General features: G+C 36.8%; 1 protein-coding gene across 3 annotated transcripts in view; it reads right to left on the reverse strand.

Annotated features, from left to right (window-relative positions):
- NTNG1 (netrin G1) overlaps nt 1–18894 on the reverse strand; it is a 161860-nt gene that overhangs the window by 11306 nt on the left and 131660 nt on the right. For all 3 annotated transcript variants that reach the window (XM_067300824.1, XM_067300823.1, XM_013961034.2), the window contains one exon: nt 15340–15477. In XM_067300824.1, the coding sequence (XP_067156925.1) occupies nt 15340–15477 (138 nt within the window). The remainder of the gene's footprint in view (nt 1–15339; nt 15478–18894) is intronic.

An 18894-nucleotide genomic window follows, 5' to 3' on the forward strand; every position in this document is an offset into this window, starting at 1 on the left:
ACTTCTTGCTGCTTTGGCTTAAAGCCAATTAAATGGGGTGTTTTGAGAAATTAATAATGAAATCTGTTTGAAATCTATGTTATGATCAACTTCTAAGTCACATAAAATAGTGTATGTAATGGAAGCATCAGTAGATCTTCAATTACAGTATCATGAACAACATAGATATTAAAATGGAAAGGGTATGTAAATAAAAGAGAAAGGGATCTCTAAAATAACTGATAAATATGAAAATATTTCTGTATTATGTAAGTGTGACATTATCAGCTGTGCTTCAGTGACATAGGTGTAAGGATAGAGACATTTATATGATCAATATGTGTTTCTCCTGGCTGTATTTTTCAGAACAGAGAGATTTAAGATATCAGGATAATACTCTGCTATAGAAGACCAAAACACTGATAGTTTGAAGTAAACAGCCCAGACTCTTTTAGGAGACAAACATTCAGTGCTTATGTGATTGTTAGTAAAAGTTAAGGTTAAGCTAAAACATTCATTTAATTCCTACAGAACATATGAAATGTGAAGAATACATATTTTTGTTAAAGCAATGATGCTGGGAATCGGATCTTTTTCTGAACCTACACTGACTCCCTGTGTTGCACGTGGGTGAAATGCTTCAGGGCGCCGTCATTCAGCAAGCGCAAGAAGGGGGATAAAACCACTGCCCCATCGGTCTCGCAAAGCTCTTCAGGGTGAGTAAGAGTAACTATTGCCACCCAACAAGGGAGAAGTTGATGTCAAGGAAAGTCAAATATTTGCCTATGCTACAAAAGAAGGAAAGAGCCAGGTCCTGTGAATCCCAGTGCTGTTTACAGGTTTGCACTTTTTATTAGATAAATGCGTTAATAGGTTTGATTGCTGTTTCCAAGGGAGTTTGGAGGGTCTCAGAAAAGGGGTTATAAGCTATGATGTTAAAAAAGGAATATGCAATTTTGTCCACTTAAAGGTGGCACAGGCAGTTGTATAAGATGTTTAAATATTCTGCTAGTTAGATATACTGATTTCATGTATGTAATTCCTTCTAAACTAACCGGTCAGAGCCTTAACAGCTTCATATTCATATATCAGGTATATGCCAAAGATTCATAAATATTTTTTATCCTCTGTACTTTATCTTGGCCTTTCTTAAAATATTATCTGTTATTTTTCTATTTTTAATTATTACAGTAAAACTGAGACTCAATAGGCAGATTTGTTATATCATAATCCCCTTCTGAAATATGCTGGATGATAACATGCTATCATGCAAGTGGGGTTTAATGGGTGTAATGCTTTACTCTCCTACTTTCTTCACCAGAATATCAATAAAATGCCTCAAACAACTGGCATGTAGCATTCGGCAAAAATAAGAATTAATAAATTAATGCATCAAATAATTAAAGTTATTAGCTACTTCAGGATAGTTTTCATCAACAATATTTATTGCTACACACAGACTTGCTCTTGGTATTGTGCATTTATCTTCATGTCAGAGCAGCCACTAGATGGGAAAGCATGGATAACAGATGATTGCAATCCTGTACAATCCTTTTCTGGCACACTAGCTTCTATTTGCAGATGTAACCAATGTGATCAAATTAGCCAGTGTTTCAGTTGAAAGCGTTTTTTCTCCCTCACTCATAATATCATATCATTCAGCACAAATGTTCAAAAGACGCTTATGTCAGAACATGGACCTGCAGAACAACTCTGTCTTTGTTTATCTAACTATATTGCCTTTTAACAAAATTCCAAAAGCCCAGATTATTTATTTGTCATTTCAAAAGTAGCGTTCGGGTATGTACACAGTTAAAATTCATGATTCAGTATGACAGGTTGGCCCATACAGATACAAAGACTAACATACAGGTTGATGTGTGTATGTTTCACAGTACTGTTACACATGCTGCTAGTAAGAAGCTATTCCAAAAGTAGTGGGATTGCACTAATCTGATTTTTATCAACTATGTAGCTTTGCTACAAATTAGAAATACATCTGAGTAACACTAGACTGGTTTTAAACACAGAGAGAGAGCACTCGACATATATATGCTTGGTTAATGTCAGAAAAGTTCTTTTTAACCTCTAAAGGACTAAAGGTAATGTCTCTAAATATGGGCATTGATAGTGCTTACTATGACAAAATGTTAAAATAATTCAGGATATTAAAAAGTCCAGAGTTAAAAGACCATTAAGGTTGCAGGATGAAATAAAGAGACACAACTCTATTTCCCTCAATATGGTTCTGGCACAAATTCTGACAAGTTGATTAACATTCTTATATTTGTGTTTATCAATCCTGATGCACAAAGGTGTTAAAATTTAATTATTAGAGAAGACTGAAATAGCCTGAGATCCTCAAGGAATAGATAAAACTGCAGAATATTATTTCACTTAAAATTACTTGCTTTATTTTACTAAAAATGTTCTTCAATTTTTAAATGACTGTCATGGCATGGCAGAGTTGAAAAATAACAAAGATATTATCTCCATTAATCTGAACACAGGTAAAATAATTTTCTCTATAATCATTTTGTTACATATTTACTATAGATGTATTGTATCAATACCTTAAACTTCATGATGAAAAGCAATAATTGTTACTCAGAAGGTCTTCCACTTACCCTTATAAACTGAAAAACTAAAGACGTGACCGTTTTCTTATGCTTCAAATAAAAAACTTTACGGGAGAAACACAATACTCCTATCTTCTCTATGTGTTACTCATTATATCACCGGTATGATAGTAATGTCCTGCCTTCAGGTAAACAGCTCCAGAGAAGCTGTATGTATAGCAATGTTACAAACTCATTCATTCACCTTCAGTTTAGATAAAGAAGATTCAGACATGAAATGTTCAATTTTTATGAAAATGTTGTACTTTTGAATGTTGTACATTTTTTCAAAAATAACGTCTCTATTTTTCTTTCCAGAGCTCTCAAAGAAAATGGAAATAGAATTCTGTTACAGAGCGTCTGGATGATGAAGTTGCTTTTCCTGATGAGCTCACCTTGCCTTCCAGTGCAGCCTGCCCCGTCTATCCCCCCGCTGCCTCATCTCCCTCGCACGCACCCCCCTGCCGCATCCCGAACCCCCCGCTCCCACCACGCGCCCTTCCTTCTCCTGCCACAGGCTCGGCCGCGGCGGCACTGGGAATCTGACCTCTCTGATCCCAGAGCTTGCCGGAGCGGTGTGTTTGCCTTTGCGGGGTTCACGGGGTGGGAGCCAGTGTTTCCTGCATGGCAAGGTGATGGGCACATGTGTACGCCTGATGTCAGGTGATGAGAAAGGAGGATGTGATTCCAATTCGGGTGACTTTTTCCAGGACTGCTCTGTGCCAGACCCTTATGAGAAAGCACATCCTCACTGTATTGCAACACCGAGCCTCTTCTCCTGCTCCACGAAGCCGCGGGGCCAGCACAGTGAGCCAGCGCGTTGTGGGTAAGGGCACCCTCTGTGCCTGGTACAAACCTGGTAGCTCTTTTGGCTGTAGCCCTTGTGCATCCCTGACCTCTATAGCTGCTTGGCACTACTTCTTAAGACTGCCCTAAATAACTACTCAGGGGATGATTCCACCACCAAAGAGGTTATGGCTGAGGTCCTTTATAAGCCAGCAGTTTTGAAGTGCAAGAATAGATTCTTGGGTCCATTAGAAAAGCCTTCAAATTTAAGAGCTGGGACTAGTGTGTAGGTGTCCTAGAAAGCTAGAAGTGGCTTTGCGTTCGCCTGCTCTGCAGTACCCAAGGTACAGCTCAGCCTCTGGTTGTAGCTCCCTAACGTGACACCTGTGGTCACTGTGTCCACCTAAACACTGTATAAGCCAGTGCAATATTTTGGTTTATCCACAGACAGAGTCAGAGTTTGTTATACTTTTTGATTTGTAAATCTGGCAAATACACAAGGTTTCATATTTGTCTGAAAAGTGTGAAAGAATTGCAGTTACTCCATCAAGTCTCTAGAAAAGGAATGGGGTGTGTAAATTGATCTGTAAACAGAAGTACAAACCAAAGTATTGTCTCTAGATTCAGAAAATTAGATTGGTGAAATTGTTATTACATAATTTTCCACTGCCAGCTGAAGAGCTGACCCTCCAAAAAGACATAGATAATCATTAGAAAGAAAAAATAGCATATAAAGAAGCATTTGTCCAACATGTAATTATAAAAACACAAAATAGTTTTGGCTGTAATACTTTAATCATGGTATATTGGGATAAGTGATGTTAATGAACGCAGTTCCTTTAATATGGTTTACCAATTTGATTTCAGTTATAACTAATTTTCTGTAGACATTAATTATGAACCAATGACTTTTGATCAAACTCTTTTCCCTTCTCTGAAGAAATCTTTCAACTTCTAGCATTGTTTCATCTTTCTCTTCTCACCTGATGATCATGTATGAAAGTTTTATTAACAATTTAATTATTTTCTTTAGAAGCCAAGATAATTATAAGGGGCTTGCCTTGGCTCCCACTAAAAGTCTCTTTTAATGATTTTGCCATTGACTGTATTCCAACGTGAGAGAAGAACAGTTTTTAATCAACAAAATCATATCTCCAAATTGCATAGGGATGAAAAAAATTGAAAGGAATAATACCATTAATGTAGGATATCAGTCCCCTCTAAACACATATTAGCTGGATCCTGTAAAATTTTACTCACTTTTATAGTTATTATTCATATGAATAACTTGACTAAAATTTGTGAAGGGGAGTAGTCAAAGATCTGACTAAAAAGCTGGACTGACACTTGTCAGATCAAGCTTTTGTTCCTAATGTTGTTGTTTCCATGTTCCTTGTCAAAAATATTTACTTGCATGCTTAACTTTAAGGTGAATTTGAAATCATTGGAAGAGTTAATACATGTCTCAAGAGTAAGAGTCTAGAAAAGACATCATATAGGCACTTGTTAGAAAGAAATTCAAGGAGAAGCTAATAGGGCAATATGCTATGCAGTCATATTAAAGATGCTGAGTAAACTTATGTCAGTATCAAAAAAGAACCACTATTTAAAAGGATTTTTTTAAAAAAGGCATTGTTACCAACAGAGTACCAACAGAAATCTTTAGAAGGAAATATATTTATAAATAATAAAGAAGAAAAATGTTGAAACAGTGACCAAATGAGAGAAAAAAAAAATCATGACCTTTTAGGACATTAACTATAAGAATATGCTAAGGTACCAAGGAAGGCCAGAAATGATTTGGAGCAACGTACTAAAGATATTAAAGTTAGTAATTATTTTTTTCCTAAGCATATCAGAAGAAGAAACTTTCCAGAAAGTCTGTTGGACCAATGACTGGTGCATACGGTTCACATAAGACAAAGATCCAGGAAACGTTCACTATGGAAGAGCCTTTGGGGCTTCCCAAGGCAGTGCCTGTCTTGATGGGCACTTGCTCAAAATATCAATACCACATGTTTAAAAAAAAAAAACAGAAATAGTGTGTAGTATTAGATCACCAGAAGCAAATGATATTGATCCAAGAGTTTCCAAAAAAAGAAAGAAAAAATGTCTGTACTATTACCTGTGAGGTTAATAGTTTAATTCCCAACACTTGCTTCATTAACCATAAGAATAACCTATGGCAGACATGATTTTTATAAAGAGCTCTAAAGAGATTGTCAGGAACTAGATACTAGTAAGTACAACTTCTGCAGCAAGCAAATTGATAGAAATTGTGATGAAGAATAGAAATAGCAGATACATGAATGAATTTGAACAGGAAAGGGTGACCAAAGTTTTGGCAGAGGTAAATAATGGCTTTCAGACCTAGTAGATGATTTTTTAAGGAATCACTAAGCATGTGCACACAAATGATCAAGTTGATAGTGTACCTGAATCTTCAAAAAGTATTTCACAAGATCTCTCAGCAGTGCTTTTCAAAGAAACCAAGCTCTCATGAAATAAAAGTTTTGGAGTTTTTTTGGTTTTTGGTTTTTTTGAGTGGAATGACCATGTATTAAACAATAGGAAGCAGGGTATGAGTAAATGGTCAGTTATTACTATGGAAGAAGGCTACCACTCATTCCCATAGAAACTGTGTCAGGACTTACTGTTCAACACATTTAGAACTGTACTAAAAATGTGAGTGAAGAGTAATGTAACAAACTTGGCTCTTATAACAAAGTATTCCAGTTAGTCAAAAGAAACATGGCTGTGAAGATCTGCAGAAGAATTTCTATGCTGCTGGGTGACTGTACAATAAAACAGTAGATGAAATTTGGTGTTAAAGAGTAATCCATAGCAAAAACTCTACACCTATAGATGCCTTTAATCACTTAGGAAAGAGACCTTAAGAGTAATTCAGGGTAATTTACTGCAAAAGTTGACCTAATGCTCTGTTTCAGGAAATAGGCAAATAGAATCTTGAAATTATTAGGACAGAGAAAAAGAATAAAAGAGAAAACATCACAATGTCACTATATAAATTCGTGATGTGCCAATCTCTTGAAAACTGAATGGTCTTGCATACTGAAAATGTGTATAGCACTATCAGAAAATGTACAATGTAGAGTGATGATAGATATAAGCAGTTCCTATAAAAGGAGAGATTAAACAGAGGAGGATTCTTCAGCATGAGAAAAGGAAGATAGATTGAAGGAGAATATAGTAGTATATACAGTATAGAATACTATACATAGAATAGCATGAAAAAGGTGAATTGGAAATGTTTATTCATTTATTCTTATTGCCTCCCCCTCCAAGTCTAGGAGGCACCAAATGAAATTATCAGTCAGCCAGTTAAACAAAAGGAATTTTTTTTAACATGCTGCATAATTAAATTGTGGACTTGTGGCCAGGACGTTTGGATAACAAAGATATGAATGTCTCAAAGAGTGATTAGACGAATTAGTGGATGAAAGAGACCTCCTAAGTACAAAGATACTGATGAAATCTTTGGCTCAGAAGAGTTTGGATGCCTGTGCTTAAAGATGTGTCACTCAATACTCCTGGCTACAGTCAAATGCAGGATACTGGGGTTATTTGACCTTTGATCTAACTCGGTGCAGATCTCATGTTTCTGCTGTAAGGTGTTCTACTGTCTGCAAGCAAGCAAACATGAAGATGGACAAGCACACGACTCACAGGAGTGAAAGGTCTTGAAGACCAGCTCTACCACTGTCTAGGGAGGATGGTCAGAAAACAGTAACATGAGTGAAGTGTGAAGAAGGAAATGTAAAAAAGCACTTGTGTTAAGAGTTTTAGTTAAGAGTTCGGATCTTGAAAGATCTTGATTACTTTCAGGAATTCATTGATGAAGTACTCAACTTACTGATACTAACCAATAAATCCATTAGCTCAACTACATTTCTTTAAGACAGTCTGAGGCATTTTTTTTCAACTCTACAGATTATTTGTAACAAATATTGTCAATGAGCAAAGAAATCCAAATTCTCTTGGAAAATACCTGAAATAATAGTAGTATGCAGTCAAAGAGCCTTGAGTTCATCAGCTGTTAGACAGTACAGGACTCAATTCTGTACAAACTGCTGGTGACTTTAGGGTCACATCTTTTCAGCATGTTCAAATCCAGGGCAGAAATACACCTTTACTTCAACTGTGCCCCTGTATCTAAAGAACTTTGAAATCCATTAAGGGTGCAATCTAGTCCCTTCAAATTGAAATTTACAGGTAGACTGAAACCTGATATACTTACTTCCATGGCATCCAGTTATTAATGCACAATATTAACAAACATTTTAAAAGCACTGATATTTAGCTAACGCTAGGGGAGTTAGCTCCTTTTAGGGGGAGGAGGTCAGAACCTTGGAAGTTCAAAGCTATCAGCCCTTTCTAAACTAAATTTTGGTTTTCATACTGCTGTCATTGGAAACATAAGCATCTCTTGGGAGAGTTGTATTTGCACATGTGGAAATGAAGTTAAAGGTCTGAATACTGAAGCCTTAATAATCAGTGTGTGCTGGTGTCAGCGCTGTTATCAGTTACATCGCTGGATAGGAAGTGTTGGCTATTTTTTATTGCTTCAAATCAATAGTTTTTATCTCTAATTAAGTAGGATGGAGATTATTTTACTTGAACTTAAATGGTCCTTTTTAGCCCCTTTATGAAAATGTTGCAACTGGGTGTGTCTGTGGTGGTCTGGATCTTTTACTTCCATCCTCATAAAAAGGTAGTGAGCAGGCAAATTATACAGAAGTTATAGCCACTGAGCAGGCTTAAAAGGAAAGTGTGACAGCTTTTCAGAGGAAGAGCAGTCCTGCTCATCACTGTTCAGATGAACATTTAATAATTCATAACAACTAACTGAGTTATGTTTCCCCTTCAATACGTTTCCAAACGTGAACAGATTATATGGTAATTGCTATCAAGCTTTATGTTCTATTTCATGTGCCTAATAAAAGTTTATCTTTTGGAGCTTACTTTGTATGTCTTTTTGATCTACTCCTAACTGACTGCAATATACTATATTAAAATATTTATCATTGTGTTATCAAATATTAACCATTTTAAAGCATCTGACTAAAGAAAACAAATAATGCTGCTTGTTTAACTTTTTATGAATTTCCTAATATTCAGTTGTTCAGAACTCTCCCATGATACAGCACCAAAAATACTGAAGAACCTAAAAAGTGTATTCAGAATTTTAAATTAGCCTGGTTAGAAATGCACTCTTGCTCATGTCCATCACGAGTGTGCATTTGGGCTCTGCATGCAGTATACCAGCTTTGCAGTCTGAAAAGGTTATGAATCCCCTTCAGTACAAGAGGTATCTTAGAGAGTTGTTTGTTTTTCTGTAGGTTAGTTGTTTTATTTTTCAGGAAAGTAGAGATCAGTTTAGGTTTTTAGAAGTCCTCCTAATTATCCATCTGAAACTGTGTGGCTTTGTCTGGTAAAAATACCAACAGCTTGCAAGGCTATAACATGAATGATCTAATGATGGAAAGAGGAGAATGCTGATCCCCCAGCCATGCTGCCGTTGCATGCAGCCCAACCCAGCCTCGCCTGCCGCCGGGGCCTGTCGTTCCCCAGCTGCGGGGGTTATGCCCTCCCTTGGCTCTCCTGTTCGCTTGACCCTTTGCTGAGTCCTATTGCAGCACTAACACAGCAGAAAACTGTTCTTCAGGTTGTTGTCTGGTTAGAGCCCTGCAGAGTTAGCTCTGAAATGGCTCAGCAAAAGGTCAGACAAGTGCCTGGGATGTGACTAGGGGTGTGGGACTAACTAGCTGGGAATGGGGAGAAGAGGGATTGGGGCACCTGCAGTTAGAGCAGTTCAGACCGCCATGGAATAACAGCTTTGAATTTGAAGTTGATATCTGGGCGGGATCAAGAGGAGAATGACCTCTTTGCTCCAATCCAGTCCCTTACCTTGCTGTGAAAAAAACCTTCTTTTAAAGAACAGATGTATAAATGCTGCTAAGGATCAATTTCTTGGTCTGATGACCAAGCAATCAGATTAAATCTGCTGGAGAGCTGCAGTCTGTTAAAAGCCTGGTGCCTCTTAAGATGTTAACTGTGCTTACTAGTCCTCTGCCCTTTGCCTCAGTCTTTCTGGTTGTTTTATGACCTGTTATTTTCCTGGGCTTCCTTATGCACAGGAGTTGCCTAACTTAGAGTTGTACTCCTGTTTTAGAGGGGCCTTCCTCCCAGCACTGAGATGCTGAGATCACGTCCCTGAGCCCTTGCCCATGTCCCTCAGTTCTGGTACCTCTGCGGCCTGTTATGCTGCTACGATACCCCACGGACTCTGCAGCAGTGCTAAGACCAAGCTTGAGACTTCCAGCTTGATCCTCAACCTGCCTGTAAGTTACAGCAACTATACTGATCTGTATAGTAACTATATAAAGCATCCTATGCTTTCATCATCTTCTCTATGCTCTTCATAGATGAAAGCAACTTCACTTAATCGTTTTCATTAACTACCGTGTTTCTCTTGACACTTGTTTTCCTGACCTGAAAGATCCTCTTCCTTGAGAGACATCCTCCTTCAAATCCAGTACCTCATTAAAAAAATAATACCATTCCATGACATTCATGCTTTGATAGTGAAGTTTTCTATGTATCACTGTATCTGTGTGGTTATTCTACAGGCCATATGTATTGCAATTAATGGATTAATCAGCACATTGATGTCTTTTCTCAGGTTTAAAAAACCCTGGGTATCAGTATGGCGTTACACATATACTAATATTTCAGCATTCTTCCCCTGAGGTTAGTGGAATCACAGTATTTTGTATGATCTGAGAATCAGGGCCAATAACTCTCCGTAATTTTGTTTGTAATTTTGCCTTGTTTCTTCTTACATCTGTAAACCACACTTTGCCCTGAGTTATAGCAGTGTGATTCTAGATTGATTTCAGAAGAATTATTTTGGATTTGAATTGGAGAAGCCTGAAGCAGAGTCTGTCCCTCTAATATCCAAACCCTGTATAAACACAATTTCTTTAGTTTGCATAACAATCATGTAAGAGAGATATTGTAAAATAAGTATTTCATGTATTAAAAGCAGGGGCAGATCTTCCCCTGGGGACAGTGGTGTTTAACCCCATCAGAATTTTATACCTTTTGATAATTTCTTTCAATGTTATATTTCCCTCCTGCTCTGTGACAGGACACTTACTAGCACCAGTCCTGGCACCAGAACACACCAGAACTGAAAGCATATGCAGCACTGGTGCGGGGGAAATCCCATTGTATCCCTACCAGCTAAAAAACAGTAAAACTGCCACCGATAAAAAGACATAAATGGACTGTCCATAGCCCCATGCACAGAAGTTGCAATGGCAGGGCATCCCTGTTCTGAATTTGTACTACTTCTCCAGTGCACAGTTCTTCACGCACAAGTTCAATGTGTAGGTATTGAAGGACTCATATCTGCGTACACACAGGTAAAAAGCTCACTACCATTTAAGAGAAGGGGCAATTACTTTTATGTATTTAATCTTTCTAGAAAGAAGTGTGTGATATATTTTTGAAGAAAGGTGCTTTTTTTTTTTTTTTTTTTTTAAGAAATTGATGGTAGCAAACCTCTTCACATTGAATTGTGAACACAAACCTCCAAAAGCAAATGTTAATATAATTCACAGGGTCACAATTTCAGATTTGATTTCTTCAGAAATTCAGTCTGCATGATGATTTTGATCAAATACCTTGGCTTCTAACATTTGTAATACATGACAAAATGCAGACAATAAAAGAAATGTTTGTATTTAAATAATCATATAAGTAGAATGCACACTGTGACAGAATATGAATTATCTAACAGGCTACAGAGTGATACAAGTTCAGTCCATGAGACAGATGCAAGCACTCAGCACAGTTTAAACATTGAGGATAAGAGTGTAATTGTAGTCCTCTGCCTGCTTTAAGAGAAACTATTTAAAATGGAAGAAAAAGGGTAAAATAAAAGAAACTATTCAGAGCTTGACACAAGGCATCTAGCTAAAAACTCATTTGCTAATTGTTTAATATTTACACCATGGAACTAAGATGATTTAAAGCAATGACTCGCACTAAATAATGCCCTGAATATAACTTAGGAGCAAGAAAACATTTGGGAACTCTTGTATGCCGTCTCGGCCTTTGTGGGGATCTGGCTGCAGCACTGAAGGTTAAACTTCTTTATTTGCTCATTGACTATATGAAAGGAGGTAGTGATTTTCTGAATAATATTAATCGTTGGACCTTCCCTGACCTTTTCCCCCATGGGATGATCATGCCTAATGAAAATTCGAGCTATGCTGCTAAGCTGAGATTGGCAAAAGTATCGCTTGTTCTTTGCCTGATTGGATAAATATGCAGCTGTTTTTGGAATCAATTCCTGTGCATGTGGAATTAAAAGCTGTTCTTTTCAAATGCTCCAGCATGTATGCAACAGAATTCAGTCACCTGAAACGTCATGGATAAAAAATACAAAAGACGCAAAACCATGACTGGTAAACTTGGAAAATCAAATGAATGCTCCTGGATAATATTTTGCCTCTGCACCTTCATCCATTTTTTAAATTCAGGCAGTTCTTCAGAGTGTATATGTTTCCACATAGTTACAGGCTTCCCACTATCACAAAGTGCTATGTTCCCTTTAAGCCTGCCCCAAAAAGCTGTAGTTGTTGGTTAAGTTTCTTGCCTGGCTTGGACCTTTTCCTTCTGTTTTTATGTTTATTTTTAAAGATAATCCTGTAATTTCTAGAAGATAAAAAATGAAATACAGCTATTTTGGTATTTTATCATGTTTCTGGAAATTTAAAACAGTTTCAGGAGCAGACTGTTCTGCTCTTAATTCATTCTTTGCACTTTGATCTAACACGTGTGCGGGTGAGAGACCCATCACGTGTGCCTGGAAGGGAGGTGGGGAGCGAAGCCCCAGCAGCCGGTGCCTGAGGCACGAGCAGTCCCAGGGGAGAGCTGGGGACTAGTGCAAGCAACAGTCGCATCTGCTGGGGCTCTTCTTCTGAGGGCAGCAAATCTCCCTGTACCAACCAGACCCTGCTGACCCCATGGCTATGCGGTATAATGCTGAATTCAGTAAGATAACAGCTGTTATCATGGTGCTTTTTATCTGGGAGGCAAAGTCTAAAATTGCATCTGACCTCTGTATGCACAGAGATGCAAGTGATGAGCTCTCTGCCTAGATCCTCAAAGGTTTTAGATGAAATCGGCAAGAGTGAGCTACCTAAATGAATACTTCTGAGGATAATAGTGTCTGTGTGTTTTGCCCATGTAGTACAGGGTAGACTCTGAACAGTAATTTATCAAATCATATATTGTGAGCCTTACAACACAATTGGACTTTCATGGTTGTTTTTCCCAAAGTGGATTACTAATATTTAAAAGTAAGCCATGATATTTACTAATACAATTATATGAGTAATTAAACTGTCTATAGTATAGCTTTGCCTTACTTATTCATAGGTCAAATTTCACGTTTCCCTAGGTCAATGATGTCTAGCAATAAAGCTCCACAAAAATAGATTTCATTAATAATACCAATAGGCTATATATGAAAAAAGTAAAAAAAAAAAAAAAAAAAAAAAAAAAGGCAAACCCAAACATGTGCCTCTCCATCAAATCAAAAACACACGCTACTTGTCCAGACAAATAATCCTTTCAAGCTTTGCTAATGCAGTAGAATGATTTCTTGTTTTTCCTTTGTATTGGGATCTGCTTGCTTGCCCAGTCATTTGTTTAGATTTCAATGGGAAAATCATAAACACAACTAAAATTGCTTCACTACAAAATTAAATGATTTGAAATTCTGTTCCTCCATGAAGAAACTTGAAACAACAGATTTAAATCAATGTGTGCTTGGTAAAACATGGCAATTATATCTGTTCCATAAAACTGACAACTGCATCTGGTTCTTCTTCTGAATTGGATCAAATGATTTGGTCTAACTTGGAGAATATCTAACAGTTACATGGTCAGATTAAGATTTGTTTAGAAAGTTATAACACAGTGAGAGACATTAATTAGTTTTGTCAGTAAATATAAAAGGGCTAGCTTGCATTTCCAGAAACTGTCTGAAGTTCAAATACTCTGATTCAGCTAAAATCAGGCTAATTGTATGTTGGACACACAAAAATCCTCATTAAAAGAAAATTATTGAGGTTATAATGTCAAAACCTGAAGAGATAGGAAATACTGCAATTAATATGTAATCAGTTTGACTATCTGGTATATATGCTATTATATTATCATTAATTATATGATCGTACGATTTGCTCCACAGATGGAGCCTTGTTCAATATCTTGGCTACTTAATACCTTACTTAGTCTCACTGTTTACCATGTGACCATAGTATTTACTGTGCTTTATTCAAATTCTGCTGCATAAGATCTTTTTTTTTTCTGTGGTTCTTATCACTGGAATATCTCAGTGCTTCACAAATGCTTACTTTGCCAACATCTAGCTGAGATAGAGGGGAAGTGGTATCCTTCTACATAAGGGGTACGCAAGTAGATGAAGATTCTGTGATTTTGAATACTTATTTTGAGATACTTATGATATAATTTTTCAGGATAATAATACAGGGCTCATATTTAAAACCTTCTTTTGTCTGATTTCTGCTGCAACTGTAAGTGCTTGGTATTTTGTGAATAAAACTCAAGTGTAGGCATCCAGAAAATGAGAATACAGTTAACAACCACATGTAAAAAGTATGGTTTATATAAGCTGCCAAATATAAACAGGAGTTTTTGGCAGAAGCAGAGAAAGTCCAATTTTCTCAAGCAACATCTAGCAGCCTTGCCCATGCAAACTTTCTTCCTCTTTATGTATTTCTTTGCTTTAATGCTAATTGGTTAATTATCACTATTTTCCTGAAACTCTTCATTTTTTGGTTTTCTCTCTGGACATATTTGTCACTTACATGAACTGTCGCAGATTTTCTACTTCAGAAGTATTCATCATTTTGAGGGGAAAGCAGTAATCTCAATCTTTATTGTTTATGATTTATGATTTGCATTTGTTTTAGAGTATTTTATAATATTTGGCAGTACAGCAAATTTTATAATATTTGGCTAATCAGTGTCAGTAATTACATTTTCTCTTGTTTCTCAGTCTTATAAATCAAAAGTGAGCCCTTGTAGAAATCTCTCTTTAATATGTGTGGAGAAGAATTCAGAGAAGCAGGGAGAAAAGAAAAACATGAAAAGACTTTCCAGAGTTTGTGGAAGTAGACGATCAAAACAGTTACAAAGAAAAAATTTTAAGAATCTACTACAAAAGAAATATAGGTAATAAAATCCTAATTCTATGTATACTGAGGCAGTATTTGTGCTCAGTTATTTACAAGATCTCTGTTACTCAGAAAAGAGGATAAATATACAGCTGAGCATTGAAACAACATCTGCTTCTAACAATATTTACGCATAATTTCAGCACCTATTTTTAAGGTTGTTAGGTGTACCTCAACTTTTTATCCTTAGCTTTTGTCCAATTTTCACTATTATATCAGGTAATAAGCCTGTGTTTTGCAGTTTTTATCCTATATAGACATAGTTAAAGGTACGAAAGCAGACCATTAAGTTACTCAAAAAGTTGAAGTTTAGTACAGAATAAACTGAACATGCAGAGAAATCACCTTTTGTCTTTTAGTAAGAATTTTAAAGTTTGAGTTAATATGCTAATGTTTTAGCACAGTAAACTTATTTCACAGTTGGCAAGACACGCATATTTACATATTTCAGTGAGAGCTCCTCCAGGCATTAGCAAAAGAAAGAGAGAGGACACTAAAAGCACAGTCAATTTACTGGAGGCTCCGCAAAGGTTGGGGCAGTTTGGCATTATTAAAGCTCGTAGAAGTTTTGCTCGTTTTCTGCTCTAGCTGCACATGCTAACATACAGACGCAGAGGCAGCAAGGTTGCAGGAGAGGGGCAACTCTCAGTGTTACTTACGTTGACAGCCCAAGCTGTGCCAGATATATCCCGGCAGACATTTATCACATTTAGGCCCTGATGTTCCCTCCTTACACTCACAAAATCCTCTGTCATTACAGCGATCATGGACTGAACCAAAAGGGTTACAATAACAGTCTGCAGAAACAAGACAACACACACACTGGATTCAGGTCTACATATGGTAATAATTCATTCAATACCAATAAAGGGTGCATTTCCAGTATTAAAGGAAGACTGTCTATTAATGATATATGGAGCAGTGAATATAATTACTACAGGTCCATTTATTTGTTTACATGTCTCATTTCAGGAGGAGACACTTTATGGTGCAAAGAGAAAAAGTAAACAGAGAAGATATAAAGGAAGAAGATACCATGTTCTTTGAGGATAAGTGATTTTAACAGAAATTCTGTTTTGGTAAGAATATTTTTGACAGTTTAATGAACATTAGGAAAGGTTTGCGTAGTATGGATATATCAATATGCCATTAGGGTGAAATGTTTTACATTATTAAAATAGGCTTACCTATATTGCTCAATATTTTGAGAAGTGCTGAATGTCTTTATAGGGCTATATAAATGCACTTTACTTATTTCCAAGATAGTCTTCCTTTATAGTTTGGAGTAATATATTAACTTATATGGATATTTGCCATTAATTTGATGACAGTGTATTTGTCAGTGATGTTAAACCTTCTACATATTCCACAAGGATAAACTTGAGATGAGCAGTAAGACAATGTGAACCTTGCTCAGAACTGGCTTTACACCTGCCATTTTCATTCCATTTTTGTTGCATCCCAGTAGGAAGATGGAAGATGCAATGGGTCTGACTCCCCGCTGTATATTTTCCACATGTGCTTTGACCTAACTCAAGAATGACTATTGTAACCAGTTTCCTCCCACAACTCTTACTGTAGGGGGATAAGTTTTCTTCTTCATTCACAGCCCTTTTCTTTAATGTAATTGCAAAATCAGTGTTCAGCTTTCAACTAGCTGAAGGAGACAAACTGTTGCTAGCAGAGCTCATTTTTAACATTCCTGTTCATTTTTTTCCCCCTTTTTTAACTGAAGGGCCATATCTTATTTGTATGTAGACCAGTGTAGACCCAGAGTAACTCCACTGTCAACTGAGACAACAGACACACTTATGTTTTGGCAACTTCTCTGATCTCTGCTGCTGTTGAAGGCAAAAGATACAAATCGATTCCTGAATCTGGGCAACCTGCTGGGAGTCTGGCTTTATATGTCTTTAAAACAGTGTTACTTTGATGACTGTCTTTGGCAGCTGTTCTCTAGCATTATGTGAAGCTCAATAGTATTGTAAATAACAAAATGGAGTTGAACTGGGAAGTGAAATATTTAAAAATCCCATGGAAAAACTGTAACAGGAAAAATGTTACCAGAAACACATTTGTCATCTGTTGTTGAGGTGTTTATTAACTATAAATTACAGATGACGCTTGGGACATTTGGCATGCTAAAGAAGAATAGTTACCTTTGGCAAACATAGTTCCACAATAATAATCCAGTCAATTAGCTAACAACATTCATTAATGGAGCTGAATACTGAAATGCCAAAAATACTGTGCAAGACTGAGCATGATTGTACCTCAGTGAGCACCATCTGAAAAGCTGGCAATTCCGATGTTAATCAGATGTACGAAACCTTTATGTAAACAGGCACAGAACTGAGATAGATACTGAATGCAGGAAGTCAAATTTGTTTAAAGAGTATAGAACACCTTGAAAGACAAAAAGCTTGGAATTACATTATAAACAGAGGGCCCAATTCTCATGCATTAAAAACAGCTTAGGTGAATATAATGCAGTTACAGTGATTTAAATGAGCCTTTATGAAAGGAAAGTAAGGCCTATGATATTGAATGCTGTCGACACATAGTATGTCGTCCACAGAAGGAGAAGCTGGCCCAGGGTCAGTGAAAGCGTTCCTGCTGAACTCTGTCGCACGGGTATGTTAGAAGGACCAGGTTTCTGCTTTGCTGTTTCCAGTGTCTACTCTCCCTTAAATAAAACTTTAAGCTAAGTGCTTTTACACAAGTGGTAAATCAAATCAGAAGACAGTGTAGACTGTAGGCCCAGTAACATTTGGTAACTGAATCTAGCCTCCATCTTTCCCAATACACAATTGCTACCACAGACACATAACCGTCCACAGAGCATCTACCACAAGCTGTGAAACGCTTCCCAATGCCTGCTGCATACTTCAGATATTAGAAAGATCAAAAGCCCCAATTCCAGTGTGTCACAGGAAGACACTGGGTATCCTCAACATCCTTGCAACAACAGGGCATTAAATAGCACTCCCAGCCCATCCCAGCAAGAAGGCCACACACCAGGTTTCGAGGAGGGGGAAAATAGTCTTTCCTCATCTGACCTGAGAAGGAAATTTCTTCCTGACCTCAGTCTGAGGACTGCTTAAAGGGTGGGAAGATGACAGTAGTAGTCATGTTGTTCACTGTGATTCACTATATTAATTTGATGCTGCCAACAAAATACATTGAAAATAAGTAAAAGGAAGGTAGGGAAAAGTGGTCTGCAGCTTGCAGGCTTGCTGTTTGTCAGTCTGGGTTGACAGTGGCTGCAGGATAACCCTCAAGCTTCACTTAACACATGTACCATTAGAGTTTTTAAGGCTCTCACAGGTATTAAATGAAGCTGAAGTGACTGCAAGGCTGGCTTTGTTACAGGTGTGAGATAATATTTATCATTTAAGTATTTATTTCAAAGGGCAAAGAAAACAATTTATTACTCTGGGTCTACTTGGTCATATCCATACTATCCATACTTACAAGTGTATTCACTGAAATAAAGCATTATTAGAACTTTGGCGAGACATTATAAAAATAAAAATCCCTTCAAGTTCTGTTAAACTTTTTTCCACTGTAAACATGTCAAGTTAATTCTTTTTTACTTTAAATTACATTGATTTATTTAAAAATTACAATTGCCCATATAAGGTAATTTTGCAGCTGATTGACAAATCCACAAATTTTTAGTATTTCATTTTAGGAAATAAAAATAAATCATTTTGTATCTAAAGAAATTAAAGGCATAATAAATTTAGATTTAAACCCACTGAATAATGTGATTGCATTTGATTCACTGGTAAAAACCTTCTCAGTATTTCATTTCTCTGCAACTTTGTTACTTTTAAAAATGAAACATTTTACATTTTCTCCATTTAGTTTAACACTGGCTAAGATTCACATATTTTTCATCTGTATACTTACCACATATATTTATTAAAACTAAGTGGTGTTGCTAAATCAGAGTCAAAACCCTGTTAGCTGCCATTAAAGTAGCTTATCCAAAAATTTCTGATTTTTCTAAATATATGGCTGGAGAGGAAAAAATTAACTTAGAAAAGTGAGACTTTCATATGGGAACAAGACTTGCATATGTCACTGGAAATCTGCTTATTAAATGTTCATGCCAATGTTCCACTCATGTAGTTAAAACCCCAAACTGCTCTTAAACTCACAGAGAAGAAAAATGAGCATTTCCAATAGAGCAAGACTCTTTGTGCTTG

The sequence above is a fragment of the Apteryx mantelli genome, chromosome 8, assembly GCF_036417845.1.
Source record: "Apteryx mantelli isolate bAptMan1 chromosome 8, bAptMan1.hap1, whole genome shotgun sequence".
In the NCBI taxonomy this organism is placed as follows: domain Eukaryota; kingdom Metazoa; phylum Chordata; class Aves; order Apterygiformes; family Apterygidae; genus Apteryx; species Apteryx mantelli.